At 50.6% G+C, this 27,288-nt stretch overlaps 10 protein-coding genes across 10 annotated transcripts; 5 read left to right on the forward strand and 5 right to left on the reverse strand.

Annotated features, from left to right (window-relative positions):
• Nucleotides 1-411: 411 nt before the first annotated feature.
• Nucleotides 412-2,404, forward strand: N7498_008208 (putative GABA permease; the record flags this gene model as incomplete). Its single annotated transcript, XM_058455270.1, has 8 exons — nt 412-531; nt 584-654; nt 727-750; nt 808-897; nt 948-1,030; nt 1,084-1,481; nt 1,538-1,867; nt 1,925-2,404. 8 exons carry the CDS (start codon nt 412-414, stop codon nt 2,402-2,404), a joined length of 1,596 nt encoding a protein of 531 aa, XP_058305258.1.
• A 1,345-nt stretch (nt 2,405-3,749) lies between these two features.
• On the reverse strand, nt 3,750-4,726 carry N7498_008209 (uncharacterized protein; the record flags this gene model as incomplete). The annotated part of the gene is made up of 2 exons (XM_058455271.1): nt 3,750-4,305; nt 4,362-4,726. The coding sequence occupies 2 exons, from the start codon at nt 4,724-4,726 to the stop codon at nt 3,750-3,752; spliced, it is 921 nt and encodes a 306-aa protein (XP_058305259.1).
• A 2,130-nt stretch (nt 4,727-6,856) lies between these two features.
• N7498_008210 (monocarboxylate transporter) lies at nt 6,857-8,264 on the reverse strand (the record flags this gene model as incomplete). The annotated part of the gene is made up of 6 exons (XM_058455272.1): nt 6,857-6,971; nt 7,048-7,075; nt 7,157-7,508; nt 7,569-7,796; nt 7,857-8,007; nt 8,167-8,264. The coding sequence occupies 6 exons, from the start codon at nt 8,262-8,264 to the stop codon at nt 6,857-6,859; spliced, it is 972 nt and encodes a 323-aa protein (XP_058305260.1).
• Nucleotides 8,265-11,678: 3,414 nt separating this feature from the next.
• On the reverse strand, nt 11,679-12,482 carry N7498_008211 (uncharacterized protein; the record flags this gene model as incomplete). Its single annotated transcript, XM_058455273.1, has 1 exon — nt 11,679-12,482. The coding sequence occupies one exon, from the start codon at nt 12,480-12,482 to the stop codon at nt 11,679-11,681; it is 804 nt and encodes a 267-aa protein (XP_058305261.1).
• A 684-nt stretch (nt 12,483-13,166) lies between these two features.
• N7498_008212 (putative MFS transporter) lies at nt 13,167-15,135 on the forward strand (the record flags this gene model as incomplete). Its single annotated transcript, XM_058455274.1, has 6 exons — nt 13,167-13,590; nt 13,645-13,862; nt 13,912-14,085; nt 14,141-14,684; nt 14,741-14,869; nt 14,921-15,135. The coding sequence occupies 6 exons, from the start codon at nt 13,167-13,169 to the stop codon at nt 15,133-15,135; spliced, it is 1,704 nt and encodes a 567-aa protein (XP_058305262.1).
• Nucleotides 15,136-15,581: 446 nt separating this feature from the next.
• On the forward strand, nt 15,582-17,075 carry N7498_008213 (uncharacterized protein; the record flags this gene model as incomplete). Its single annotated transcript, XM_058455275.1, has 1 exon — nt 15,582-17,075. The coding sequence occupies one exon, from the start codon at nt 15,582-15,584 to the stop codon at nt 17,073-17,075; it is 1,494 nt and encodes a 497-aa protein (XP_058305263.1).
• A 741-nt stretch (nt 17,076-17,816) lies between these two features.
• On the forward strand, nt 17,817-18,746 carry N7498_008214 (epoxide hydrolase domain-containing protein; the record flags this gene model as incomplete). Its single annotated transcript, XM_058455276.1, has 1 exon — nt 17,817-18,746. One exon carries the CDS (start codon nt 17,817-17,819, stop codon nt 18,744-18,746), a length of 930 nt encoding a protein of 309 aa, XP_058305264.1.
• Nucleotides 18,747-18,847: 101 nt separating this feature from the next.
• Nucleotides 18,848-19,111, forward strand: N7498_008215 (epoxide hydrolase; the record flags this gene model as incomplete). Its single annotated transcript, XM_058455277.1, has 1 exon — nt 18,848-19,111. The coding sequence occupies one exon, from the start codon at nt 18,848-18,850 to the stop codon at nt 19,109-19,111; it is 264 nt and encodes an 87-aa protein (XP_058305265.1).
• Nucleotides 19,112-19,585: 474 nt separating this feature from the next.
• Nucleotides 19,586-23,376, reverse strand: N7498_008216 (glycerophosphocholine phosphodiesterase; the record flags this gene model as incomplete). Its single annotated transcript, XM_058455278.1, has 4 exons — nt 19,586-19,801; nt 19,862-20,262; nt 20,325-23,153; nt 23,241-23,376. 4 exons carry the CDS (start codon nt 23,374-23,376, stop codon nt 19,586-19,588), a joined length of 3,582 nt encoding a protein of 1,193 aa, XP_058305266.1.
• A 1,299-nt stretch (nt 23,377-24,675) lies between these two features.
• Nucleotides 24,676-27,262, reverse strand: N7498_008217 (UNC45-central domain-containing protein; the record flags this gene model as incomplete). Its single annotated transcript, XM_058455279.1, has 2 exons — nt 24,676-27,102; nt 27,182-27,262. The coding sequence occupies 2 exons, from the start codon at nt 27,260-27,262 to the stop codon at nt 24,676-24,678; spliced, it is 2,508 nt and encodes an 835-aa protein (XP_058305267.1).
• Between the last annotated feature and the right edge of the window lie 26 nt (nt 27,263-27,288).

A 27,288-nucleotide genomic window follows, 5' to 3' on the forward strand; every position in this document is an offset into this window, starting at 1 on the left:
GGTTTGTTACAGATCGTGCATAGAAGAATGTGGGGATCCCGAATTACTGTCGCATCCCATCGTCGGCAACGTGATACCACCGGGATTCCGACCCTCCGGCACTAAAATGAACCAAGAGATTAGTTCAGTCGAATCCACTACTTGACCGGTATATGCCCCGAGAGTGCCGCAGCTAAACCAGATTTTCTGTTACCCTAGTGGAAGGGAGTAGGGTATGTGGATAGCCGATACCAAACGCCCACTGTTCTAGAATCATTTTCTGCATTAGTCTCCTGCATACCTCCTGAGACTCCTCTTTCTCCACGTGACAGGTCTTCAACCTTTGGTTCCCTTCTGGAGCTTGGCTCTTTTTTCTTTTTTCATTCATTCATTCATTTATTCATTCATTCATTCTTTCCTTCCCTGCCCATCATGTCTTCGCGCCAGGCGAAGCAAGTGAGCATGACCGGCATGCAGGAGATCGGTAGTCCGTCGAGTAAGGAACTCGACGACGCCAATCTGGCGCGTATGGGAAAGCGCCCAGTTTTGAAGGTACAAATATCCCCTGTTTCACATCCAGAGGTCAATTGCTGATTGTATCTAGCGGAACTTTGGACTGATGTCCATGCTTGGTTTCAGTTGTACTATTCTGATTACTTGGGAGGGAATTGTGGTGTGAGTTTTCAATGAATCGCGATGCGATTGCTTTTTGTGGCGTGCATTTGCTGACTCGGGCTTGCGTTATAGCCTTTTCTTGCAAGCTTACCAGAAGTAAGTTTCCCTAGTCTTTGTCACTAGGTTTCAAGATATCTGACAAGCCTTGCGCAGTGGTGGCCCTGCGGGTGCGATATATGGATACCTCTTCGTCTGGGCTGGCGTCGCATCCACCTTCGTGGTTCTCTCGGAATTGGCGTCGATGTATGTGCTCTTCAAGAATCACAAGTGGATTCCTCATAACACCTTGATAGGGCACCGACTTCTGGAGGGCAGTACCACTGGTGCTCCATGCTTGCTCCGCGTTCCACAATGAAGCTGTTTAGCTATATAACAGGTGAGCTACCATGATAAGTCCTCAATAGAAGCTTTAAATTGACACGGAAACAGGCTGGCTCACGGTCATCGGATGGCAAGCCACATACGCGACCTCCTGCTATCTGTGTGGAACTCTCATCCAGGGCCTAATCGTCCTCACAAACAGCTCGTACGAGCCAAAGAACTGGCACGCGACTCTGATATTCTGGGCCGTGGCATTATTCTCGATTACGATTAACTCCGTTGGAGGAAAGCTACTACCTCGTTTCGAAGGCTTTATCCTCATCCTTCACATCCTCGGCTTCTTCGCCATTCTCATCCCGCTCACTTATATGGCCGACCATGGAAGTGCAAAGGAGGTTTTTACCGAGTTCCTAAACCTAGGAGGGTTCCCATCCCAGGGTCTGTCATTCTTTGTCGGTATGGTAGGATGTATTTTCGCATTTGCTGGTGGTGATGCGGCGGTTCACGTAAGTGCGAAAATCTTGATCTGTCACTGCAACAACTTATTAATCGCATCGAATAGATGTCCGAGGAGATCCTGAACGCCTCAACCGCGGTTCCAACCTCGATCATGCTCTCCGTGCTGATCAACGGTTCCCTTGGCTTCGGCATGCTGCTGGCCATGCTCTTCTGCCTGGGTGATATTGAAGAGGCCCTTGGCTCTGCCACAGGATATCCATTCATGAGCATCTTCCTGCAAGCCACCGGCTCCGTTGCCGGAACTGCTGTAATGTGCTCTATCATCACCACTATGGGTATCACGACTTCGGTCGGCATGCTCGCCTCTGCCTCTCGACAGTTTTGGTCGTTCGCACGAGACCGTGGCATTCCAGGCTGGCGCATTTGGAGCCAGGTATGTTCTCTCTTGTACTGGGGTTGTTGGAATTTTGCTCACCATTTACCCTTTCAGGTCCACGGCACTACCGCGGTTCCCATTTACTCCGTGTTATTGACCACCGTTGTTGTCTGCCTGCTCGCGCTCATCAATATCGGATCTGCCGTCGCCTTTAACGATCTCGTCGCCATGTCCATTTCCGGTCTATACTTGTCGTATATGATTGTGGCCGGTCTTCTGCTCTACCGTCGCTGCACAGGCGGTATCAGCAACGCTCGAAGCAGCGATCACGGCCTGGTTAATGTCCCCGGATCCATTTGTGCCTGGGGACCATTCCACTTACCGGGCATTGCGGGCATCGCGGTCAATACCTTTGCCCTGATTTATATGACCATTGCTGTGTTCTTCAGTTTCTGGCCGCCTTCGTGGGCTGTCACCGTGCAGACGATGAACTTCAGTGTGGTTGGCACTTTCGGCGTGATTATGCTCAGCTTGATTTACTACGCTGTCCGGGCTAGACATGTCTACAACGGACCAATCGTGGAGATCCATTAGTTGGAACTTGCCACAGGCGGTAGGGACAGGATAGCCCTGGGGGTATGATATCGGATGGGGTCCGAATTCCATGTATATTCAAAATTGATCACTAAGTTTAGATACATAATAATCCTTGACGCACGTTTCACCAACTATCTTGAGAAATCAGTCCGACCTCGTGCAAGAGGTCTTCTTCAGTCGACACTAGGAATTCGCTATCAATTTCAATTTTTCTTTGTGATTTTCGCACTAGCACGTTTGGAGACATTAGTGCGAAATCTCATCGCGCGATCGTCGCGTGGTCGGTTCGAACCCCTGTGGGGCTGGTGGTCGGGGATCTGCGTCCCGCCGGCGTTTCAAGTTTGGAAGCCAAATTATTTTTAGAAAGCCCATCACCCTGCAGATAAAAACGCAGGGTCCAACAGGGTTTAGGAGACCCGATTCAGATATCGGGGGCTATAGGGCTGATCAGTCATGGAGGAGGCTCGAATCGGATCCCGTGCATCGAGTTGTGGAACGATCCAACGGCCCCCAAACCCATTTTGTTCGATCTAGCAAATTGAATTGCAGGATTCTCGCTGACGAGCTGGTTTGATACTATATTTATACTTTCGTGGTCTAGCCTTAGTGTCCCGCAAGATCCATCATGGGAGGATCCACGTGGGTTGCAGTTATTTCTAGCCCTGTATACCGCTGGGCTGTTGATGCTGTTTTGGCGTCATTTAGGGAAGCATGGCTGCGCGTTTTTTGGAGCCACTGTAAAACACCTTTTAAACTGCGTAGATATCATATAGCAGTCTCACTGAATCTTTCATTGTAAATATCCCAAGTTCTTGATGAACCTTGATATCAGCCTGGAGGGTCCTCACCTTGGTAAACCGGAAATCGTAAACCGTGTGCACTGTGAATATGTCTGGTCGACCACGGTAAGTAAAACACTGCGTATGGCGCCATAAAAAGGCCAAAGATATGATCCTGCATATTATAGGGGCCCAATAAACGGAACTGGCAGTCGGAATGATGCCTGCAGCCCCCACCTCCAGCGTATTTCGAACCATCTCCAACCCCAGACAATGATTTACTATTCGCCCAGCAAAACTGTTAAGAGCCAAATATTGAGCTACAGTTCGCTTAATCTCTATTCAATAAAATTGAGGTTGTATATATTTCAAAGGCGTGGTATTCGAACATTCCAGGGAATAATAATATAATATGCATAGATGGTATATAGCGAGGGTATCAAGCGTGGTTATTCGCCGTAGTTAGTGATAAACGAGAGGAAGGTGTATAAATATAACAGAGATGAACCCCAAAGCGCCGGAAAATATCAAAAGTCAAGAATATTTCAAGTTGACCGCACCAGTCACTGGTTTTCTAAAGGCGGAAGTGTGCCGGATAATTGGTGCGCAGGCACAGTTGTAGACATAGTACCTGGCGCAGAAGTCCACGAAGGATAGGGGATGGGATTTTCGAAAGCTAAAGTGTTGATCGAGGGCAGATTGGAGTCGTTGTTGGAGTTCCAGAAAGAAGTGTCGATCTGTTGCTGGGATTGAGGCGGCGTCAAGAACGCTTCAGGTCGAAGGACGTTTCGCAGATATTGCTCGAGAACCGTTTCTGCGTCGATACCGAGTCCGATTTGCGGGATCGAGGTTTGACCCATGCTCGTTGGGTAGTTGTACAAAGTGTTACTGTACATGCCTCCTTGGTCGTGATGCTGACAGTCATAGGACGGAGAAGAGTAGAGCAGGGATTGCTCGGGGTTGCTCGAGGTTGTCGTGCCGGCAGATGGTGGCGGAGTCTGGAATCCAGGCAGCATTGGAGACTTGGAGAAAGGCTGCAACTGCCCGATCGGGACTGGAGACGAAGCAGAGTAGGCGCTTTTCACGGAAGGAGATCTCTTTGGGGAGTAATCAGGGTCGCTGTTCATCCAGTTAGCTTCGAGGACTTGCCGTTGGGAATCTTTGAAGGGACTCACTGTCGGGCCATGTGCTGGTTCAAGTAATCGGCACGGTGGAAAGCCTTTGTGCAGCCTTCATGGGAGCAGGTGAAGAGCCTCTGAGCCTTGTGGCTCAACTCGTGTCGTCGTCGGTGTTCGGCTCTTGTGAAGACCTTGCCGCAGCCGGGATGCTCACAAGCATGTACCCGTTTGCCCTTCCTGGCTTTGCTCACTCGGTGCTCGCCATTGGAAGGAGATGGGGAGGGAGGAAAAGCGCGAGGGCTGGCGCTGTCGGCCTCTCGATGATATATGGTGTTCATGGAGGATGATGGCAGCGATGCGATGTACTGGGAGTCCATAAAAGGTGGCGGGGAGGTCACAAAAGGGACTGAGAACTGGGACATGACACAGGCCATTGCGATCAGGTAATCGACGAGCTTTTTATGTCATCAAAAGAGAAGGATAAGGTAAGGCGCAGGCGAAGTTAAGGCTCAGTTCTTCGGCGGTTTATATCACAAGAATATTGAGAAGTGTGAAGAAGCGCACGGATGAAGGCTGAAGAGAAAGTGGGCTGTCCAATGGAGGGACTTGGGTCTCTATAAATCCTCCGAAAATCTACGCGAATCAATAACAATCGGCTGATTTACGGGATGGCAATCTTCAACTGGGGCAGAAACGAGGGTTAAAAATAAAAACAGATGAAACGAGATGACAGGCATTCCCGCCGGGATTGCTAGCGATCGACCGCCCCCATCGTGATCCACCGTGACGGCCCTAAAGTAGTCGCTGTGGCTTTTTTCCCGCCGGCGTTCCGCTGAGTGGATGAAGCAGCCCAAGAATCTGCCTTGTGCCTGAAACTGCATGAGGCTCCCCGTAGATGTTCGAAATTCCCCGAGTGGCCGAGGCTGGGTCCTACATGTTGGATGTTGGATGGTGAATGTTGGCCTGGGCCAAAAGCCAGAAGCTTGTCGGCTAAGTCGGACGGAGTGCCCCGACCTGTCGCTCCCCCGGACCATCAGCCAATATCCTGCTTCTCTCACCATTTCCTTTTAGGAAATAAATGCGATAGCAGGGGGTCGGAGGGGCTGGAAAGACCTCTTCCCGGAACGGTGGGGGCGATTTGATCCGCAGGGCAGGTACGAATCAAGATCCTGCCCTCGACGAGTCTACATCCAACCCGGTTAGACAAATGGAAAGACTAGGGATTTCTCAGCCGTTAGAAGGGCCAAGCTCCATGGGCAATTTGCCGGGTTGAAACCAGCCAGAGCACGAGTGAGGGAAATTAGACAGGGAGGAGATAGGCCGATTCACCAACCAGACGGGGCTCTGTGGACCGGGCTTTCAAGGCTCCGCGGCTTCCGCTGGGGGGCTCTGGGCTGTAAGCATTGGCACTACTGTAGGGCTCCCCACGGTCTGCTCGAGTGTGGTTACTGCACAGGCCAGTGGCCCACTTGGATCAGGGTCACTGGCTTTGAAGCGGCCCGGGCAGGAGCTAAGCATGGCACTAGGATGACCGAGTTTACTGGGGCGGTGCCGTTTCCTTATTCGATTTGGAAATCGGCTCGCTATCGAGCCTCAGGGTCCACTCGGATCGAGCGTACTGATTTCCAAATCAAGCACTAGCACATCTGTCTAATGTAACATTTCATCTCCGTTGCTTCGGTCGTTTGTCCTAGGCGTCCACTGCTTCCGTCATGATTGGCTGCATCGTCTCCCAAGTGGATCCCTCTCCCGCTTTACCGTCCAAAGAACAAATCCAAATAAACAAATTCTACCGCGGGGGGCCTTTTCCTAGCCTCTGACTCCCAGGAATAGCAGCACAGGTGAGATAGAGAGAACGTATCCCGTGCAGATGATCTCAATCGCCAGAGTACCGGTTTCATGTGTGGCAATTGCCACCTAAATGTCGTTTCAAGATGGAACGCCAATGACAGGTGAGTCTATTTTTGATTTGAAATGAGCCCCCGTTTCACATTTCAACGTTAAAGTTAACAATAGAACATGCCCTTGCCTTGATCCATAACGAAATGGACCCTGGGGGCCGTTTCCGTTAAATCTCCTCATTCCCCAACCCTCAATTCAGCCAGATCCCCCAGGTATCCTCATGATATCACGGCCCCCGCGAGCTGAGGGTGCCCTCGTCCCAATTTGACTAGCCTACTTTTGCCACCTCGGACCTCTAGGGGTTTAGTCCAGTCATCCCGTAAGGAAATTAACTTGTTGTGATCTTCGCCAACCACATGGCCATGTGCGATCCTTCACTGGCTTACTAGCACATCGAAGGGACACCGGGTGCGCCCATTCGCTATCACACGGGTGTCATTATGCTTGGCAGTTTTGGTAGTATTCTCCTTGCAAGCAAGGATCGGAATCCTTCAACCACTTGGCTTACACAGGCGTCCTGATTCCCCTTTTAGAACCGTGACAGCCCCCAACATTCCGATGTTCCCTTGGACGAAACCCGAGTAGAACCAATTTAGCAACGTTGGTCGACCCAACGGATACAGAAATCGTTTATACGAGTAACACTGCAACTAAGCGACAGCCCACGGCCTCTTCTCCAACAATAACCGCGCAATAATCTGATAGATCAAGCCCGCCATAAACGCCGCCCCGCTGAACATCGACGCCTCCAGATATCCATAGTTCCTGATTTAAAGCCCCGTTGATCGGTGTGCCACCTAGCGCTCCAAAGCTACAAATCGCTAGACCTTGCCCGACATACGTGCTGATGTCGCTTGGATTCGGACACACTACACTCATGCCATATATTTTAGCAGATAGGTCTAGACATATCAAAGAGGGAATTAGAACGGAGAAGAGAGGAGACGGACCTTGAGCAACACTAGGCGAATACAACGAAAATGCCCCGCCAGAAAGGAACCCGAAGAACGCGATCCAGACCATAATCGCCGCATTAGAGATCGCAGCTGTCCAGCAGAAGAGGAGAATCGCGCAGGCGGCATATGTGAAGATGGTGATGTTAAACCGGCCTAGCTTGTCACCTGCGAAGTTGGGGATCAACCGCCCGAAGAATGAGGGGGCATTGAGGATCGCAACCTGGTACAGGGCCAACTGGCTGCTCATGCGGCGCTCGAGAGCATAGTCTGGGATATAGAAGATAGGTGCGTAATGGCCCAGCAGGGCGAGGAGGAAGCCCGCGTTTGTTAAGATATAAGGCCACTGCTAGAAGGCGCTTAACAGGAACATATTTTTCTGTCGACAGGGTGCGAATTACTTAGTGACGAAGGCGGCGTAGATGATCAAGACGAGCATAATGAAGCCGATATCACGCACCGACCAGCCGAAACTAATTAGGAGACGATTAAGGGTGATGGGGAAGATAATACCTCCGACAGCAGCGCCGGACACCACAACAACCATAGCCCACGCCCGACGCGTGGTGAAGTACTGCCCGACGCAGGAAACCACAGGGGTAAAAATCATACCGCAAGCCATACCCCCCAAAACACCCTAGGCGAGGATAAACTGGTAGTATTCGCGGCATAGGCTGGTCATCATGGCGGAGAAGACCAGGGTGAGGCCTGAGGGGATCACGACGGCTTTGACGCCGAGACGGTCGGAGAGGGGGCCACTGATGGCCCCGAGGAGGAAGAGGAAGAAAGCTTGCAGGGAGCCGATCCAGGAGATTGCATTGGAGGATTGGGAGGAGAGAAAGGTTGTGCTGTAGTAGCTTTAGTAGATGCTGAACACTGTTAAGGCAGGACTTCACTACTGCACCCCGTTGTATATGACTCACCCAAACGTGTTGATATAACGGAAAGTGCACATACATTGAGCTCAAAGTTAGATATAATATAGTATAGTCCGGCCGGAGACATACATCTGTGCGGCAAAAGCTCCCAGAGCCACACCCCACGCTCGGGCGCCTCCATTAGGAGGTTCCTGGGGGCCCTGACGCTTTTCTTCGTCACTAGACATTTCGAAGACTCAAATATAATAAACTGTCATGGAAGGAATTTGTCTCGAGAGAATTAGAACAGGGCGAGGAGAGGCGGTAAAAAGACAAGCTCATCGGAAATAAAAGAGCGGAGTTAACTGAGCGGAGTCCGGGCAGACCTGATGTGCCATGATCTCTATCCGTAAGATCCGGGGTTGAGCGGACTCGACTATTCTAGCTTGAACTTGGATAATTGCCATGGGAGCCGCGGAATACTTCGTGAATCTCAGTCGTTCAGCATAAAGGTTGAACTAAGAAAAGCTCGGCCCTAGACGTCATGGCCAGGTGCTATTCTTAGGATTTTGACCTATGCTATGCTAGGACCAAAAACATACCTCTCCATTACGGATGGATCTGGAGAAGTATTTACTTCGAAAGGGACTTGAAAGAGGCAAGGAAACGGTCAGGTGGGGATTCAGATAAACAGATTACACTCTTGCTTTTGGTTCTAATACCGGTTCCAGGGAGAATTATTCATTGACAGTCTCATATTGATGCATCAAGACACTGTTTACTAAGTCTCAATGTACAATTCTGTTAGATAGATTGGAAGATTGACAATATCTCATCTGCAAGTCCAGTGTGCGTTGCCAGACTGCTAGATCTGGAGGTCTGTTCGGATGTTGCATACAGCCCTTTTTGAATATCTAGTCTAACCGTCCAGGTAAGAGCCAGTTTGTCGAAGAAATCACAGCCAATGATATTGTCTGTTGATCTTGGGGTGTATTGGCCAAGTTGACCATACAGAGGGCGAATCACCAGCCGGACGAGGTGTTTTGCATCCTGACATGCGAGTATGTGCGTGAAGAATGCCTTAGCCAGAGTCTCGCTAATAGCACAGTTGATCATGCAGTCCCGGATAAACCATCTCGGGCAACCATGAAGCCCTACAAGGCCCTTTTCAAAGTCCGACAAATCACGGGGCGGGACCGGCATCATGTTGGCGCCCATCCTAGGTAAGCAGTTCAACACTAGGTCGAGCTCCTCAAGGCATGGAAACCGGCCCAGTGCAGTCCATACATCCGTCTCGAGACCTTGATATCGTTGTACGCATATAAGGAGCTTCTGTAGAGACGGACACCGGCCTGCTAGCTCCAAAATATCCTCGGTCGAAAATATGGGCCCAATTGGTCCTTTTTGTGACAGCCTGCGCATGTCTTGACTGCTCCACTGGTGCTTGTGTAATTTTAGTTCGAGCAGAGTTGATCCGTGCCTATCAAGGACTCGAGTATTGAGAAAGGTAGGCGTGTATGAGCCTAGTAGACAAAGATATGTCAACCGAGGTAGGGACTTGAACATCGACTCTGCAGCACGCCAAAATTCTGGGCCGTCATCCCTTCTCGGCTGAACTATAGCAAGGGTGAGTCGTGTCAGATGCTGGAAAGGGTGGAAATCCACAATAGTCTGAAGCAGTGACGAATCTTCAACACAGCCGACAGTCCATGCTTTTAGAAGCCTGAAATCTGTAATCTTTTGCCACTCCTGGAACTGCTCGGCTGTCATTTTGCTATTAAGGGGCCATAGTAGTGTTTGAAGCTTGGCAGGTGGCTTTTCATTCTTCATTCCCTCCTCCACCTGAATGCTTTTGTTGAAGTCTGGTCGATGACTAGGCATATCATCAGTAGAGATTTGCAATGAAACCTCTCTTATTTGAGGCGCAAGTAACACAATGCTCTGTAGGGGCCGATCGGGGTGTTCAACAAATAGCCTAGCTTTTTGATTCTCAAAGCAGGTGAAATGTACGGCATGTAGCATTGGTGAAAGAGCCCAGTGCTTGCCGATGACACTATATGGCCCATTATTGAATGGCCAAGTGGTGAAGATGGACACTCGACAAGTGGGATGATATTGCGAAAGAGCCTCAAAGAGCTCGACCGGGCCACCATGGAGAACAACGATATTGACAATGTGCAAAGAAGGGATTTGTCTAATCAAATCGACAATGGGAGTCCAATCTCCCTTGGCGTAACGCCCAACTCGGGGGATGGCCCCGCTCTCTAGTTCCCCTAGCCTTACTCCTTCAAGAACACGAGGAATGCAATTGAATCGATTGCGAGTCGCTCGAACGTATCTAGCTTGTCGGTCGGGGCATCTAAAATGATGTCTACTCGGATAACATTCCGCCACAAGACTCAGTTGTTTCACTTGTGTGAGAACACTTCGGGAAACCGGCAGATGGAGCAATTTGTCGGAGATTTCCCCATCTCTCAGGCGGATGACGAGATGTTGGTATAAGACTGGCGTGGCAATTCTGTTCCATTCCCGGTTTACTTGGGACAGCGCTTGGAGGCTTTCCTTGGACTTGTCGTCGCTTGCCTGAAGTTTCAATCAGGGCTGCAAATGATCAGATCATCATATAAGGAGACTCACCCACTGGACGATTGTATGCTTGATCTCTTGTGGTAGTCGATCCATAATTCTTAGTTCGTAAAGTTCCAACAAGAATGTTTCAATATGACCAAGAGTAGGAAGGGGCCTTCAATATTGGAAGAGAAAACAAGACCGAGGAATTAAATACGAGAAATTGGGGAACTGACGTGTTGACCCAGAAGAGACTAGTGGAATAACTGTCGGAGCACGTGATATAAGGGCCAATCAGCAGTAAAAAAGACTCTGTATTGCTATACCCCTGAATCTGGCAATTTAGTTAGAATACAGTATTTTACGTAATCTAAAACAATGATCATGATCTACTGTAGAACGTAATTCCCAAGCGAGCCGCCCACCCCAAAACACCATATTAAATGCTGCTTTTTACAACCTTATATCTCAACAATCGGGGCTCTTATAGATAGCAAACTCTAAGGCCATGTTCTATACAGTAAACATAGTACTTGGATGGAGTCTAGAAAATTTTGGCAGCGAATGGTCTATTTAGCTAAATTACGTTGTAATTTATGGTATTGTGAGTATACGACATTTTGATCGGCTTGAAATTAATATCCACTATAAAGAATGCTTATCAATACTAGTATACTTATATTGGAATAAATTAGAGCTTTGGTTGTTGAGATATAAGGTTATAAAAAACAGCATTTAATATGGTGTTTTGGGGTGGGCGGCTCGCTAGGGAATTACGTTATTCTTGGAAAAGGGAGATCTATGGCTAAAATAAAAGTAGACTAGCGTGCTTCAAGATAGGGTTCGGGAAACAATAGCTGAGTGTACGCGGGGGAAGAACATGGCAGTACGAGCATTCTTGGAGACAGAACCCGGAAAATGATTCCTTTGAAATATGAGCACAGACAAAACTCGATGGCCTTCATAGCAAAATTTCCGTTGACATAGCCGACCGGATTTAAACTTTGTTTGTGTCAGTGAGCAGTTCGCGTTTTATTGAGTGGAATCGAAACTGAAATGAACGATCGAATAGAATGAATTCACCGTCATCTAAGTCACAGACCGAGGACAAGAAAATCCCGAATCTTGTCAAAGTCAGTTCGCGTCAAGGTGTCCCACGGGTCCTTGCGCGTGCCAATATCAGCGAAAACCATAGCAGTGAGACTGGGTATCTCCTCGGCAAGTTCCTTCAACAATATCGCAATGATAATATGCGCAGGGACGGTCACCCACAGGCTCTTGTACATCATGTCAAGCGAATCGACAAACATTCTGGCATCGGTGCAGTCAGACCGTCTGAATCGCAGGACTTCAAGCAGGGCCTCGTTATCCCATTTGATGCCGAAATCGATAACCGCCTTCTGTGTGTCCTCCATGAATTCATCGGCCAGCTCCATGCGCGGATTGCGTTTCATGATGTGTTTGAGCATGTAGGGGACGATATTGTCGTGCAGCCAGACCAGGACAAGGCGAGAAAGTATTTGCCATTTCAGCGCGATTGGGTCAGACCATTTGAGGCGGGGAATTTTCGAGTCAACGAGGTTATGTAGTTGGTATCTGCTCAGTACCTCGCGCACTGCCACGTCCCAGTCTTCCAGGTCGGACGGCCCTCGGAGAGGAATGACCATCTTGGGGAGTCTGAAGCTCCCAACCTCGGGGAGGTCGACTCCCTGGTGAGGAATGACTTTCCTTGGATCGACGCCATCGTCTGCGCATGGGTGCAGGCGGAGTGTGTGCGGGGAGAGGGCTGGGTCGGCCAGAATCCAAAAGTCTCGAGTTTCGTCGAGGGCGTCTTTCACACCTCTTGTTTGACTGGTTGAGCGGCCTGTCGATCGGTCTTTTGCTTGGTTGGATGTCATGATGATATCTCGAATGAAGGTAAATGGGGTGGGTCTGTTCACGGTGGGCTGGAATACTGATGCGCTGGCTGATGATGAGGAAAGCAGGATTTTTGGTTATGTCAAGCTGATACCGAAGCTCGTGCAATCAGTAAGTTGTAAACAACCGGCTTGTTCCGGTTTGAAAAGCCATTGGAAGTAGGTCATGCCTTGTTGACAGCATGACTTCAACGGAAGACACATTTGCTTGTGTCGAGGCATTCTCCGTAAACAACAGCGAAGGGGTAGAGTCGATAGGCAACATAGCATCCATATCCACCTGCGTTTTACAACAGCTATTCATTAATCTGCGTAGGTAAACGAGTTGACGTTGTTGGAAGTGTGGTTGTCAGGTGGGCCTCAGCCCAAATGGTGTGATCCGCCGCCATCAAGATGCCATTCCCACTAACAACAGCGTGGCTTTCTCAAGGGTTCTTGTCGAAGTATTTCCCTCACGAAACCGAAATATCGTGACTGAAACGGCAGATTATCCCATACTTGGCCAGATGATGCAACCGCCAAGGACATTTGCAGGGTGGGTGTGGAGCAATATATTATGAATAATGGATAGGTATAGCCGACCGGCGCACGTATAAAAACCAGATGTCGAGAAGCATCCTGACACACAAAAGACGGAGAAAAGTATCAAGAAACAGGTTGGCCAAAATGACCACTTTATTTTCCGAGTCACTTTCAAAGAATGCAGCCCATGAGTCGGTCTCATCCATCAGTGGAACAGACTCTTTGACGGATGACACCGCGGCTTTGGGACAGCCAGGCGACGAGCGTCGCTTTTGGTTTCAGCGAGCAAAGGGCTTCGACCCTCAAGCAATCGCAACCCAGCCATCTGTCTTTGACAACCCCGACATTGCCAAAGAGTACCAGCCCAGAGCCGACTGGGAGAATCTCCATCGATTCGACCCCTCCGCAAGATGGACATGGGCCGAGGAATACAAGCTGATACGGAAGATCGATTTGCGGATTATGGTTTTTGCCTGCATAATGTTCATGGCGCTGGAGCTGGATCGTGGGAACCTCTCGCAAGCTCTGACCGATAATTTCCTGCCGGATTTGGGGATGAACACAAATGGTAAACATCGTGTAGGCCCCTTGGAAGGTATGCGCATCGCTAATGAAATTAAAGACTACAATCTTGGAAACACCGTTTTCCGACTCTCGTTCCTTTGTGCCGAGCTGCCTTCTCAGCTTGTCAGTAAGTGGGCCGGGCCGGACCAATGGATCCCCACGCAGATGGTTCTATGGTCGGCGGTAGCTATGGGCCAGTATGGACTCAAGGGAAAGACATCATTCTTGGTGTGCCGAGTTCTTCTTGGAATCCTGCAAGGCGGGTTCATTCCAGATGTAAGTTCTACTGCCTGCCATCAAACCACTCGCTCACAAATTTGGCTAGGTGATTCTCTACCTGTCGTATTTTTATAAAGCTCACGAATTGTCCATTAGACTGGGCTTCTTCTGGACTGCTATGAATGTGGCCGATATTATTGCCAGCTTCCTGGCATTCGGCCTGTTGCACCTTCGCGGGATTGAAGGTCAGGCCGGTTGGCGCTGGCTCTTCCTGATTGAGGTAATTACACTCTCTACTCCACTTTGGAGCTTGCAAAATCTGACGACTGATCTAGGGTATAATTACACTTCTTTTCGGTCTGGCTGCATATGTCTTGATGCCTCCCGGGCCCTGTCAAACAGCAAATTGGTCGCGTGGCAAGTCCGGTTGGTTCACTCCACGCGAAGAAACGATCATCGTGAACCGAGTCATCCGAGATGATCCCAGTAAAGGAACCATGCACAATCGCGAGCCCATTACACCCAGACTGCTCTGGAAAAGTCTCTGTGACTTCGATCTATGGCCTCTTTACATTATTGGCCTTACGTTCGAGACACCCATGACAACGCCAAAGCAATACCTGACCCTCACCCTGAAAAGCATGGGCTTCGGCACTTTCGTCACGAATCTGCTAACAATTCCGAGTACGGCGATTTCAATCATCACGATGCTCAGTCTTACCTACCTGTCAGAAGTTCTTGGGGAACTGAGTCTCGTATCTCTGTTTGGGCAGATCTGGACACTTCCCTTCGTGGTATATTTGTACATGGTGGATATCAACACTGCGAACAGATGGGCCGTCTGGGTCGTTATGACATTACTACTCGGTTTCCCAAATGGTGAGTATCTACCGCGTATCTCCACTTCCACATGCACATGCTAATCCATTCCAAAGCACACGCAATTCAAGTCGGCTGGAACTCTCGAAACTCCAATACCGTCCGGTCTCGGACTGTCTCGGCCGCCATGTATAATATGGCCGTGCAGGCTTCGTCGATTATTGCCTCAAACATCTACCGGGCTGGTTCGTTTCCCGCAATATCCCCTACTTGCGTTATTGACTAATCACCACTAGATGATGCCCCCCTCTACAAGCGAGGTAATCGTGTGCTGGTTGGCTTGGTAGTTGCGAACATATTCATCTACCTCTTGGTCAAGGCTTACTACGTATGGCGCAACTCGAGCCGCGATAAGAAGTGGAATGCTATGACCGATGAGCAAAAGGCGCATTACTTGGCGACTACGAAAGATGAGGGCAGTGGTCGGCTGGATTTCCGTTTCGCTCATTAAATACCGAGATGATGTAAATGGGTAGCCGGGACGGATATAAGCGGTCGCGCACTCTCACTTTTCGCGCGTCGTATTTTGTTCTTGTCGTGAACGAAGTCAACTCTAGTCTCAAGATCTGGATTGACCTAAAGTTTACATGATATGTTTTCAACGACAATAAAAATTGGAAGGCTGATAAATCAGTGCAATTTAGTTAATGGAACTTAATAGACTCTAGATGCTGTACAAACCACCGATAGAGTCTTCGTTCATAATAATGGTGACGGTAAAACTGTCGCCTCTGGAAGTGCGATCGGCTCCCGGAGCACAGGGTGAGTTAGTCTCCCCGCCGCCTTGAACTAACCCGAGAGGGTTAGTCTTTTAAGTGTTATCATCACCATCCTCTTTTCAACAGACTGCGCCTATTTGTCCTATTACCCCTCTTCCTCCACTAAAGATACAGCACAATGGCCAGGATCAAAGCTTGGCGACAGACTCCGTGTACCCGATGGGTTGCCCAACATTACCAAGACCACGCACAGCAACCTGCGATTTTCATGACACTCAAAGAGACCAACCCGGAAGCCTTACCAGTTCATCTTCCACAAATCGCCATCCAGGTTTACAGCACCGTTCCCCTAAGCTTGGACTCTGAAGACGACTCGGAAGATGTCTACACCTCTATCTGTCGATATCTCTCTTCGCAGATCTCTTCCTATCCCTCCGAAACCCTCTCATATGAGATCTATGCCCCCCAGCCTAATGTATTCGCCTGTGTGGAGCATCAAAGACGGGAAATTCTTCACCGAAAGAATAGTATTCCCGGAGAATATTTCTTCCCTGGTATCGCGAAAGTGGCACCCAACAACAAAAATTGGCTTTTGCAGGGGTTTCTACTAGTGATGACTTCCTATAGCTTCCGCGATACATTCATACCGCGATATGAAGCTGAATCTGGTCCGCTGTGGGTAAATTGTAATCGGAGTTTTCCGCTTAGAGCGAAAGTCGATCTTGCCTCTCGAATTGAATCCGCTACAACACGTGAATTTAATCCTTCGATCATCAGTGTTGATTGCCAAGTACAATCAGAGAGAGAAGAACTTATTGTGCGAAAATGCCGACATGTGGATAACAATTGCCGAGAACTCTCCTCCCTAGTTATCCGAAGTGGGAGCGATGATGTGGATGACAATTGCCGAGAACTCTCCTCCCTAGTTATCCAAAGTGGGAGCGATGTTGCGGGGCATCAGTTCGATTATGGTCTAAATGAAGATGAGGGCGATCCGTCCTTATCCAACCAACCTCTAGCGCCGGAGATGATTGAATTACTACAGATCCAAGCTGATTCGTTGGACCATAACCAATTTGATATATCAGCACCCTCCGATGGTGCTGTTGCTATTAAGTCGAATCATATAGCCACGACAGCAGAACTTGATCTTCAGTATATTATTTACATCGCCTTCCCTTATAAGCAGCTCGGATTGGAGCTTATGCCAATCGCTAAGGCCTTTACTACTGCGATTATCGACAGCCTTGCACGGGGAAAGACGGTCAACTTCGAGTTCTTTTCAGGGGATCAATCCCTAGCTGCTACCCTAGCATCGCACCGGGATCTCATCAACTCTCGCCCAGAGATAGCCATAGGAGCGCTTCATCGAGGCAGCCGGAGTTTCCCGCAGAAGCGACATGAGCCCGAGATTGAAATTCCATCGGGAAGGGAGCCATACCGTACCTTCTTTGTTATCCTCGATCTTCCGGATTTCCTCACTGGGCCTGGTGTGCTTTTCTTTCTCACCGATGGAAACGAAATCACAGATGAGGCAATGCAGAGCAGAATTTTTGGGTCTATAGACCAACGTGGAGACTACGCGGTATACCAGGTTTGGCGGAGCGCAGGAATGTCTGAAGCAGCAGGAAGGTTGGCAATGATGCCTACAAATCTAACTAGCTGGGGTTGAAAATTAAGTGGATTAGCTAGGCAATAATTGAGCAATTGTAGTAGGTTTAAAAGTTTTCACGCGTTATTTACAGCCGTAAGCCTTGGGAGATTCTCTTTTATTATCTTCTAACTTATCTGTCTCTCTCTCTCTTATATTCCTTTCTTCTATTAAATATTTGCTGTTGTTGTTGGTGATGAGGCTGTAGTAGTAGTAGTAGTGACCTCCCATAATAAAATTTTCATTTTTGAAAGCGCCCACTCTCAAAATAATCAAAACACGAGACTAGTCTGCGCAAACCTAGCTCCTGATGCTATTGTGCATAGGGAAAATATCTAGGCTGTACAGCGGGTGGTCTTTAACCCGGCCAATACAGTAGATTCTCTCAATCCAAGTATTACAACTCCCTTATAACCCAAGTTCATTCAGTATTCACATATAATGTCTTTAGGATATTCAAATTTGTCCAGCCTAGATAGATAGTTTCCTTAACATAAAGGCGTTTTGGTTATAGCTGAGCGTCAGCCAGGCTATTATAAAAGAAAAGGCCTAAAGTAAGACAAAATGGCAGGGTGACTCACTCGCTTACATGGCTCACCCCCTCACCGATCACGTTATATACATACCATCCTAAGAGCTGACATGTTACAAGCAGCGTCCTTCGCCAGGCTCCAACACCCCACGCTGTCAATATTAATCTGTAATTCGTTTCTCGCCAACATAACCTCAAATTGACTGTATTTAACAATTCAGACATTCATCATGGTCAAGCCCACGCCTTTCAAAATTGCCGTTCCTGAGGAACAACTTTCATGGATCACCGATCGCGTCAAAACGACTCGTCTTCCCCCAGGCAAAGAGCTTCCCGTCGATAAGCAATGGTCCTTTGGCTTGCCTATTGAAGTGGCCACACACCTCAAGAACTATTGGACTGACCAGTTTGATTGGCGCAAAGTAGAAGCCCAGCTGAACTGCGAGATGGACATGTTTACGCTACCCATCTCTCATAACGACGAGGATCTCACCATACATTTTGTGCATCATTTGTCACCCTCCGATGACGCTCTTCCTCTAATTTTCATACATGGGTGGCCGGGAAACTTCACCGAGGTGCGATATATCATCGATGAACTCACAAAGCCATCCTCGCCCGACGCCCAGGCCTACCACGTCGTTGCCCCAAGTCTTCCTGGATACGGCTTCTCATCCTACCCCAAAAAGCCGTTTGGCGTCATCGAAATGGCTGCAACGCTAAACAAGCTGATGCTGGCGCTAGGCTATAACCAATACATCGCGCAGGGCGGTGATTGGGGCAGTCTTCTCGCGCGGGTGATGGCGCTGGAACATGAGAAACAGTGCATCGGTATCCACATAAACATGATCTTCAGTTTGCCGCCATCTGCTCTCTGGGCGCCTTTTGCATTTGGCAGGCTTGTGTTTGGCTACTTGACGGGTTTCTGGAGCGAGTACGAGGCAAAAAATCTCAAGCGAATGAAATGGTGGATGGATGAGGAAAACGGTTATAGACAGATCCAAGGAACAAAGCCGCAAACTATCTCGTACGCGCTGACAGATAGCCCGTTTGGGATGATGTGCTGGCTTCGCGACAAAATGCAGCATCTGATTGACGATGACTTTGTCTGGAAGGATGAGGAGGTTATAACATGGGCCATGGCAAGTCAACAGACCTAATGGATGAAAAGAGCGTGAAAAATCCTGCTAATTACAGGTCGATCAACCAGATATACATCCTCAATGGCACTCCAGGCCATGCAGAGATCTACAAGACCACCATGGGCGAAGGGGAAATGGAGATGAAGACCTGCTTGACCAGAATGATTAGCATTCCCATGGGCGTCTCGGTGTTCCCCAAGGATCCCATGTACGCTCAGCAATGGTGGGCAGAGGCTGCGGTGGGGAAGAAGATTGTCTTCTGGAAAGAGCACGAGAAGGGCGGTCACTTTGCTTCAGTTGAGAAGCCGGTGCAACTGATTGAAGATATTCGCAGCTTCACGAAAGCATCGAAATTGAGTGGTAAAATGATTCGGGGGTCCTAAGTAACTTCAGGAATTCTGCTCCAGAAAATGGAAAAAGACAATGAAGTGGTATCCGGGTATTGAGACGCCGTGTGCAAGTTTGGTAATTTGTGAGCTTATGCAATTAATATCCCCATTCATACTGGTCGTTGGCAATTCTGGTCAAAATTAAGAATTCACGTTTTCTGTAATCACGGCATCGTGTTGCGCAACTTTGGGCTTGGATTGCCCCATAACCCCCGCAAAGCGACAAGGTCCTGAATAGGCCCCATTATATGCCTGATCAATGAGACTACCCCCATCTAACTAGTGGGCTTGCCACCTGCGGTCGGGGTGTTGCCAGTAAACAATCATATCATGTAGAATATTAGACACGAAAAGAGAAGAGCATTGGTATTTGCTGTTGAAGCTGGCAACAAGCCATATGCAACTATGGACATGCAATGCACGTTTTTATGTGACTGTTAAAAATATACAACATGAGTCTGTCGAATTTCAGAGAACGGTAGCAGGATCCACATCAAGGTTAGCGGTATCCCGCTTCGCCTGGTCCAGGATCGGAACCCGGATGGCACCCTTGTCGCTGACAGCTCCCGGGTTAGGCGAGGGGCCGGGCGTGCGCTCGCTCTTGTGCTGGCGCTGAATGAGGCCGTTTGTGATGCCCAAAACGGAGTCGACGATGACAGCGTCGATGCCTTCGGCGACTTGGTACTGTGTGTATCCATTGATTAGTTTGTGCGTTTTGGACTTGGGAGGAGTAATGAGACTTACGTCGACGTTGACGCCGTCGTTGTTGAGGGTGCCGTAGGACACGCAGACGAGACCGGATTCCTTAACAATACGCACGAGACGCGGGCACAAGACCAGAGGCTCGGCCTGAGACACAATGCCAAGGAGGTTCCAGCGCGAAGCGAATCGAATGGCCTCCTGCAGACTGCTGGCGCGAATGTCACCGACTGGGGAGGCACCGGCGTCGGTTAGGAAAAGAACCGGGATGGACGGCTGCTTGAAGGACAGCAGGAGACAAATGTCAGGGTTGAAGCTGGAGAACAATATGTCACGCCCCATGCCCATATCATAGACCTTGGTGAGGATGGTATCGACGAAAGAATTCAGTTCGACGGCGTAGGTGTCCATTTCTTCCTCTTCGCTCTCGTGGAGCATGGGATACTCTGGCGATCTTGGTTAGATCGTCGAAAAGGTAGCTGTTCTTTAGGAAGCTGTTTGGACTCACTCAGTTCAATGTTGAAGCCAACTGGGTTGGGAATCTTTCTAAACAATTCCTCCAGAGTGGCGAATGGGGCTTGAATGTGCTCGCCACGGGTGTTGCCCTTGAATCCCTTCTTCTTGAAATCGCGTGTGTGCTTGATCTTCTCGGTCAACTCGGCCGGGTTATACTCAGAGCCACCCACAGACATCGAGCGTTGCCGAGTGCCCGGGGTTGTATCGCCATGAACATCAACGCCGCCGGGCAAGACGTTGCGGTGCCGACCCTTGCCGAGTTCCAAGAACTGGTCCACCGTCAAGGTATGCACAGGGGCGTCAATGCCGGTCTCACTGACCAAAAAGTCGTGATAAATGACAGGGACATGGTCTTTCGTAAGCTGTACATCAAACTCGACGTAGGACGCACCCAAGTTTGCAGCTGCGATGAATGATTGAATAGTGTTTTCACCCAGTTGAAGGGAGTTACGACTGGCCATGTTCTTACCCAGACCTCGGTGCCCGATGACCATCGTCGAGCTCACAGTTCGCCAGTATGTCTGATTGCCGGCGATCGACATGTTTGGGTGCTTGAAAGGGGTGATAATCAGAAAGTTGAAGGTCACAGACCCAATCACATCCAGAGTGTTGGCAGCGACGATGGGAACGGTAGAGTCGCCCTTGAGGTTGATTCGTTGAGAACCAACTGTCGGCTTGATGCTGGAAAGAAGTGCAACACCACGGCCAACAATTTTCTCCTTCGATCCGGCGTAGGTGGGCACGAGATCGAAAAGAAGGCGGACCTTGCTCGCATCGGTGGTGTGAAAAACAATCGGTTCAGTCGAGATATTATCCTGAACAGGGAGATCAATCACCTCGGGCTCTCCATGGGCACCGCTAGCGGTAACTACCAGAGACAGGGCCGTATCCAGCTGCGTCGCGTGTGCGTTCTCCATAGGGATGCGGTCGAGGTTGACTGTTTCTAGAGGCTTCCGCATATCCATTGTTCCCAGGCTGACCAAAATCATGGTCTCGTCGGTGAGATACCGGTGTCCAAAAGTCTTAATAGGTTCAGTATTTCGTAGCCCAGAATTCCCCGGAAAGGTGGAACCAGGCGCATTCGACCGACGATCCGTCAAAGAGGACTGGGAAGGCGGCGAAGACGACGCGGACGAAGTGTTGGTAGGAACCGCGATCGGCTCGGGCTCAGTAGCCGGGGGACCAGGGCTCACTTCGGCAAGACACCGCGCGATATCCAGGTGGCCTCGCAATGACGCATGCTCCTTGGCCGTCCAGCCAGAAGAGTCGAACCTATCAACATCCGCACCAGCCGCAATCAGCTGCTGGGCTACATTCAAGGAGCCATCAACACATGCAATGAACAGCGGTGTCCACGCGTAGGTCTTTTCTGGCAGATCCGTGTTCGCCTTTTGGTATTCAGAACCCGCGAGAAGAATCCGGGCACATTCATCGTGACCGAAGCGGGCAGCAACATGAAGTGCAGTTTCACCCTGCTCGTCTTGATAGTTGATATCAACGCCGGCGTCCACCAAAAGCTGAACAATGTCCACAAAGTTGGCCTTGGTTGCTAGTGCAAGAACTGCGCTAGACTTGGGCGTCTGTTTGCGGACCTGGTCCTCCTGTCTGTGGGATCCTTTCCAGTTCTCGGCATCGAGCAAGTACCGGGTAGTCATCGGGTGGCCACCGACCACACTCAAGTGAAGAGGCGCCCAGCCATCATCATCCTGCCACAAAGGACCGTCGATGCCCTCGCTGACATCGAACATTTCCCATTCCCTCAGGTGTTCGATAATGACTTCACAAACAACCTTGAAACCATACTGGGCTGAATAGTGCAGCGGAGTGCGTCCAGAGATATCCTTCGCCATCAGTGCTTCGCGCTGGTTCGGGCGCAAAGCACCCAGCACATGGGTCAAAAGAGAAACAGCCGGGTCATCACGACCCAGTTGCTGGGGCATGTGTGCCTCCTTGACTACAGAGCGTGGCGGCTGCAGGGTTGGCGGGGCTGCAGGAGTGATGTAACGGGACGTCTCCAAAGGGAAGTCAAGCACCAACGACGCCGCGGGCTCGGAGTCGGTGGTCGACTGCCCACGGCCAATTGAGATGACCAGACGATGCAGACAGTTGCGACGATTGATTTCATCATCTTCCTCAAGGGTGTCAACGCGAGGCAAAAGGGCGGACAGGCAAGCCCGAGCCCTGTGTAGAATGGCTCGCTGGATGAGGGTCTTGAGGACCTTAAGAAAGACGCCTTCACCAGCTTCATCCGCAGCGGTTTTCAGGGTCTCAAGCAGTTCCAGCAAAACATGAACATCATCTTTTTTGAGGGCATCGTCCACCGCCGTCACAACGCTGGTGGGCAGATTCAAGAACGGCCGGGACGGACCACGCTTCAGCGACAGAGAGGAGTGGGTCGAGCTGGCATCGTCAAACTTCTCTTGCTCCTTGGATTGGTCGGTGATAACGGCCATCCATGTGTTGATGCGCTCTTGGGCCTTGAACACGCGAGCATTGGAGGCAAAGGGAGCGGGATCGACCTTGGTCTCCAGATAACGCTTCTGAGCCTGGGCACCAACCTTCTTATCGAGTTTCTTCGTAATCTTGACAAAGCCGCGGCGATTGACTTCGCCGTACCACTGTAAGCGGCGGAGATGGTAGCGCAGGTCGAGGAGGGCCTCGCGCAGATCATGCCTATCCTCGGGCTCCAATGGATGGTGACCTTCCATGGAATAACCATAGCGCTCCTCCAGCAGCTTCAGACGGCGGGCGTACTCGGCATATTTCTTGTTGTAGAAGTAATCGACGTCCTCGACATTTCGGTCGAGAGAGTAGAAGAAACCTATAGAACGCAACCAACGGACATCCTAGTTAGAACGGTGCTCCGAGGGATGCAGGAGGACTCGAGTCGACAGAGCACCACACTTACCGGCCAGATCCGCCTCTTGGCCAGCCTTGACTTGCTCAGCCGCGGACTTGATGAGTTTCTTCAACGCCTTGTACTTGATGTACGAGGAGCTCCATTCCGGCACGGTGAACTGAGGCAAGTTGCGACCGAACTTCATATTGACGAGTGAAGTGTTCGGGGTCAAAATGACCTCTCACCACGCTGTTCTTTTCCTTTATTCCACCAGTTTCTCCGACACGAATCCTCAAATCTTCCACACGGCGCACGGGATCGGAGGTTCGGGTCGAGTCGGCAATCTGAGGATCACAAGCAGTGATCAGGTGAGCGGCCGTACGCAAAGAAGGAAAGAGGTAATTGGCGCCATGAGGGAGGGGGTGAAAGTGTAGCCTCAAAAGGCCGACTGTACCTGGTGGGTTTAAGTGGATGCGAAGCGGTGAAAGAATAAAAAACTCTGATCAGTGTGGGTGGAGACGTAAGGTTTAAAAGAGAATGAAGGAAATGAAGGAAACGGTGAAACAAAGCAAAAGAGCGACCAAGAGGCGTTGAGCAACTAACGAGGGCCAGGATGAAGGTGTGCATTCGACGGCGCCGGTGATTTGTCGATCCCGATCCCCGCGCGGTTCATTGACAGGTTCTGTGCAGGGCAAGATCTGTGCTCGCTGATTAGCGGAGCCGGGCCAATCAGAACCCCGAAACGTGCTTCGATCCCGGCCCTAATTCGTGTTCGTCATGTGACCTTCCATCCATCCACTTTGGTCACTTTCAATAGGGCTAGCATTGACTTGGACACCTTCTGGATGGTCTGTCGGGACATTTCTGAGTCCCTTGGCTGGTGACCGTGACAGCCCGTGTCTGACCGAAATGGGCCCTCGAAGTCAACTATGAGCCTCCCCGAGTGAGGCCGGAGGGTATGCAAGCACCCTCGAGCATCCGGATAAAAGGTCTTGTGATCATACCAACGCGCCATAAGATGTCAATTGTGTCCATGTCGTCCGGTGCGGGGCATGCCTAGTGATATCCGGGCAACTCGTTTTCTTCCGATAACCGGACCCCCGGTAGCCTGTAGTAGCCTTGTGAGTCATGCAAGTCCTTCTCGGTTAGGACATGCTCACACGTAACATCATTAAACCAAAGTAGCGTAAGGGAAACATCGAGTAATCCAAGGTTCCTTAGGAATGCGTAGTCAACTACCACGACCTCGGAATGCATGTTTCAGAAATTGATTCATACTCTCTATAGCTAAGCCCCAATGCGGGGCAACCCCATAGCAAGTCAAGAAACGCCCCCATTCCATATTCCCCAACGCAAGAAAAGAACGCTAAACCAAAGTATGTGCTCATCATCATGAGGGCCATCAAAAGAAACCCGTAAACAGAAAGATAAAACTCCAGCTGGGTGTACATGCGAAGACGTTGCTCTCGCAGAAAGCCATCGAATAGCAACATGCTCGTGTCGGTCACTGGACCAGCGGTTTCAATGCCTCCACGCCCGCCTGTAACACAGCCTGGTTCGACGTTTTCTTGATACACGCCGTCAGAATGTCGATACCATTCGCAGCGCGAACCGCTTCCTTTGCACGAGCTCCGATGTCACCTGATGCCGTGCAGGTCAGGTTGCGCACGCACACCGCGCCTCGGTGGACGAGAGAGTCGTCCTCCTCCTGGCACAAACCTAGCAAGAGATCCACTCCACGAGGTCGTTCCAAGACTGCGGCAACGGCCGCGTCATACTCGGTCAACATGGCAATCGCGCCGCCAGCGGCTCGTCGAGTGGGGAAGTCGTCGGCGTCGGTAAGGGCCAGAAGGATGTGGAGGCGTTGGGACGCGCGCTTAGAGCCGTCGGCAAATTTGACGATGCCAGACTCGCAGGTCATCAGATTGCAGACCAGTTCGCAGGCTGCCCGCTGCACGCGAGGGTTACTGGACAAGAGGAGGTCTTCCACGGCGGGCCAGCCTTCCCGCACCATGAGTTCGGCGGGTGTATCGTCGTGTGGATAAGAAGCAAGGTTTGTCAGAGCAAGTAAACTTTCAAACACCGGGAGAAGGTCACGAGGCTGGTCTACCGAGATGGGGGCCGACTCAGGCGTTGACAGAAGAGAGAGCAAAGGCCGCACAGCAGACGTGACCTGGGGGAAGCCGGAGGATGGGAACACATGTGAAGGGTCGACGGAGATAAGGATTCGAGTCAATGCGTGGGACGCATTCTGTGTCGTCTCCGTGGCGAAACTGGGATTGCCCTGTTTCGGGACGGCCAGGCTGAGCAACAACTTGACGGCACCCTGCTGAGCCAGAGTACCTCGTGACTTTGTTCGCCGTGCCAGAGCGAGGAGAATCTTGGCTGTGAGATCGTGAATGGAAGGCATAGCAACACGTCCACACTCCACCAGTAAGGACATGACGCCCGCGTCAATGACGACCCCGCACCGGTCAAGCACCACCTCATCCTCTTCTAGCGGATCCGGGGCAGCCCTAGCCTTGCCAGTCGATGCATCCGCGTAGTCCTTCAGCTGGGACATTTTCTTCTGCTCTTCCGAGAGGTTGGGGAGGAATTTGGTGAGGTTCAAAATGACCATCAAGCCGCCATAGAGCACAGAGGAGTCGGTGATGGTATGCTTCTTCAGGACCGTGATCAGTTCGTGGAGAAAAGTAGGGTCCTTGGCCAGCTCGTCCTTGACAACGGGCTTGACCGACGAATAGGCCAGTCCCTCGATGGCGTGGGAGATGTGTTCAGCCTTGGATTCAGACATCAGTCCCTTGAAACGTTGAACCAGCTCAGAGACACCGGTATCCGCATCCTCGACCTTACCGTTCTCGGCCGTATTAGGCTCAGAGGCTCGAATCTTCGCCAAAACCACCGCCGCCAGTTCAGACCCCTCGTCGCTGCCGTTAGTCAGGGTGTGCGACAGCCACTCGGAGAAGTGTTTGGCAACTGCTTCGCGGCAGGGACGATTAATGCAAGCTGCATTGAGCAGCTCCAAGATCGAAACCTCCACTCGTTTGCGCTTCGCATCCCGCGACGCTAACGGAGTCAACGTGTTCATAAATTCATCGGAAAGGAACACAGTGGCCGCAGCCGCGGGTGCCACGGGAAAGACAGCCGCCACAGCGGAAAAAGCAAGAATGAAATCGTCCAGGCGACCCTTGGCGATCATGGCTGCGATCAAGCCAGAGAATTGTTTCGCGCCAGTCTCCTTGGCGACCTCCAGGTATTTGGCGGTTGCCAACGTGGCTTGACTGCGCACTTCTAGTGGCAGCCGGTTGTCGAGGGACGACAGAATCACTTCGAATCCCTCATGATCGATCAGATGTTGAAGGCGCTCCGCATCGACTGCCAAGAGTCTTGTAATTCCCTTCAGAGAACGACCGTCCAAGTCGTGGCCTGACTCCATCAACTTCGCCAAGAACAACTGAAATAGCTCGTTCTCGCAGTGAGATCGCTTGTCCTCTGTAGGCCAGAGACTGGGATCCAACACCACGGTGTCCAGACAAACCGCCGCTCCATCGCCGCGGTCGTAGATCTCGTCAAAAAAGGCGGTTACGGAAACCTGGAGTTGGTTGGAAAAGTACTGGCGGACACTGGCACTTTGTCGAACCAGACCTGAGATGATCTCGTCCTGTATCTCGGACAGGGCATGGGCATTTTCACCCAGCAGGAGCTTTAGCGATTCTAACGCCACATTCTCCGGAGGCTTCAGACCGTCTACGCCAAGATAGGCTATGGCCTCTTTCCCGGCAGCCTCATCCTTTCGTGTAGTGTAGCGTCGGCAAAGATCTAGTAGCTGGTGGCCATTTTCTTCTTCCTGTTGGATTTTGAGGAAGGCGGCTTTCACGTCGGGGTTGTCAGCGGCAATGGAAAGAGCTTCTCGGAGATTGCGTGATGCGGCCTATGAAGCTCAAGGTCAGTTAGTACCCTGGAGGTGACTCCGGTTCGTGTTCCAGGGGGTGCTATCGCGTATTACGCACCTCGCGATGACCGGCGTCGAACAACTCGACAGCCTCCCGTGCCAGGTGAACAGCGCGCTCTTCGCCTGTTACTTGGACCATTGCAGGGATGCTGGTAATCAGCACCG

The sequence above is a fragment of the Penicillium cinerascens genome (assembly GCF_028974065.1).
Source record: "Penicillium cinerascens strain IBT 15544 chromosome Unknown scaffold_4_segment0_segment0, whole genome shotgun sequence".
NCBI lineage: Eukaryota > Fungi > Ascomycota > Eurotiomycetes > Eurotiales > Aspergillaceae > Penicillium > Penicillium cinerascens.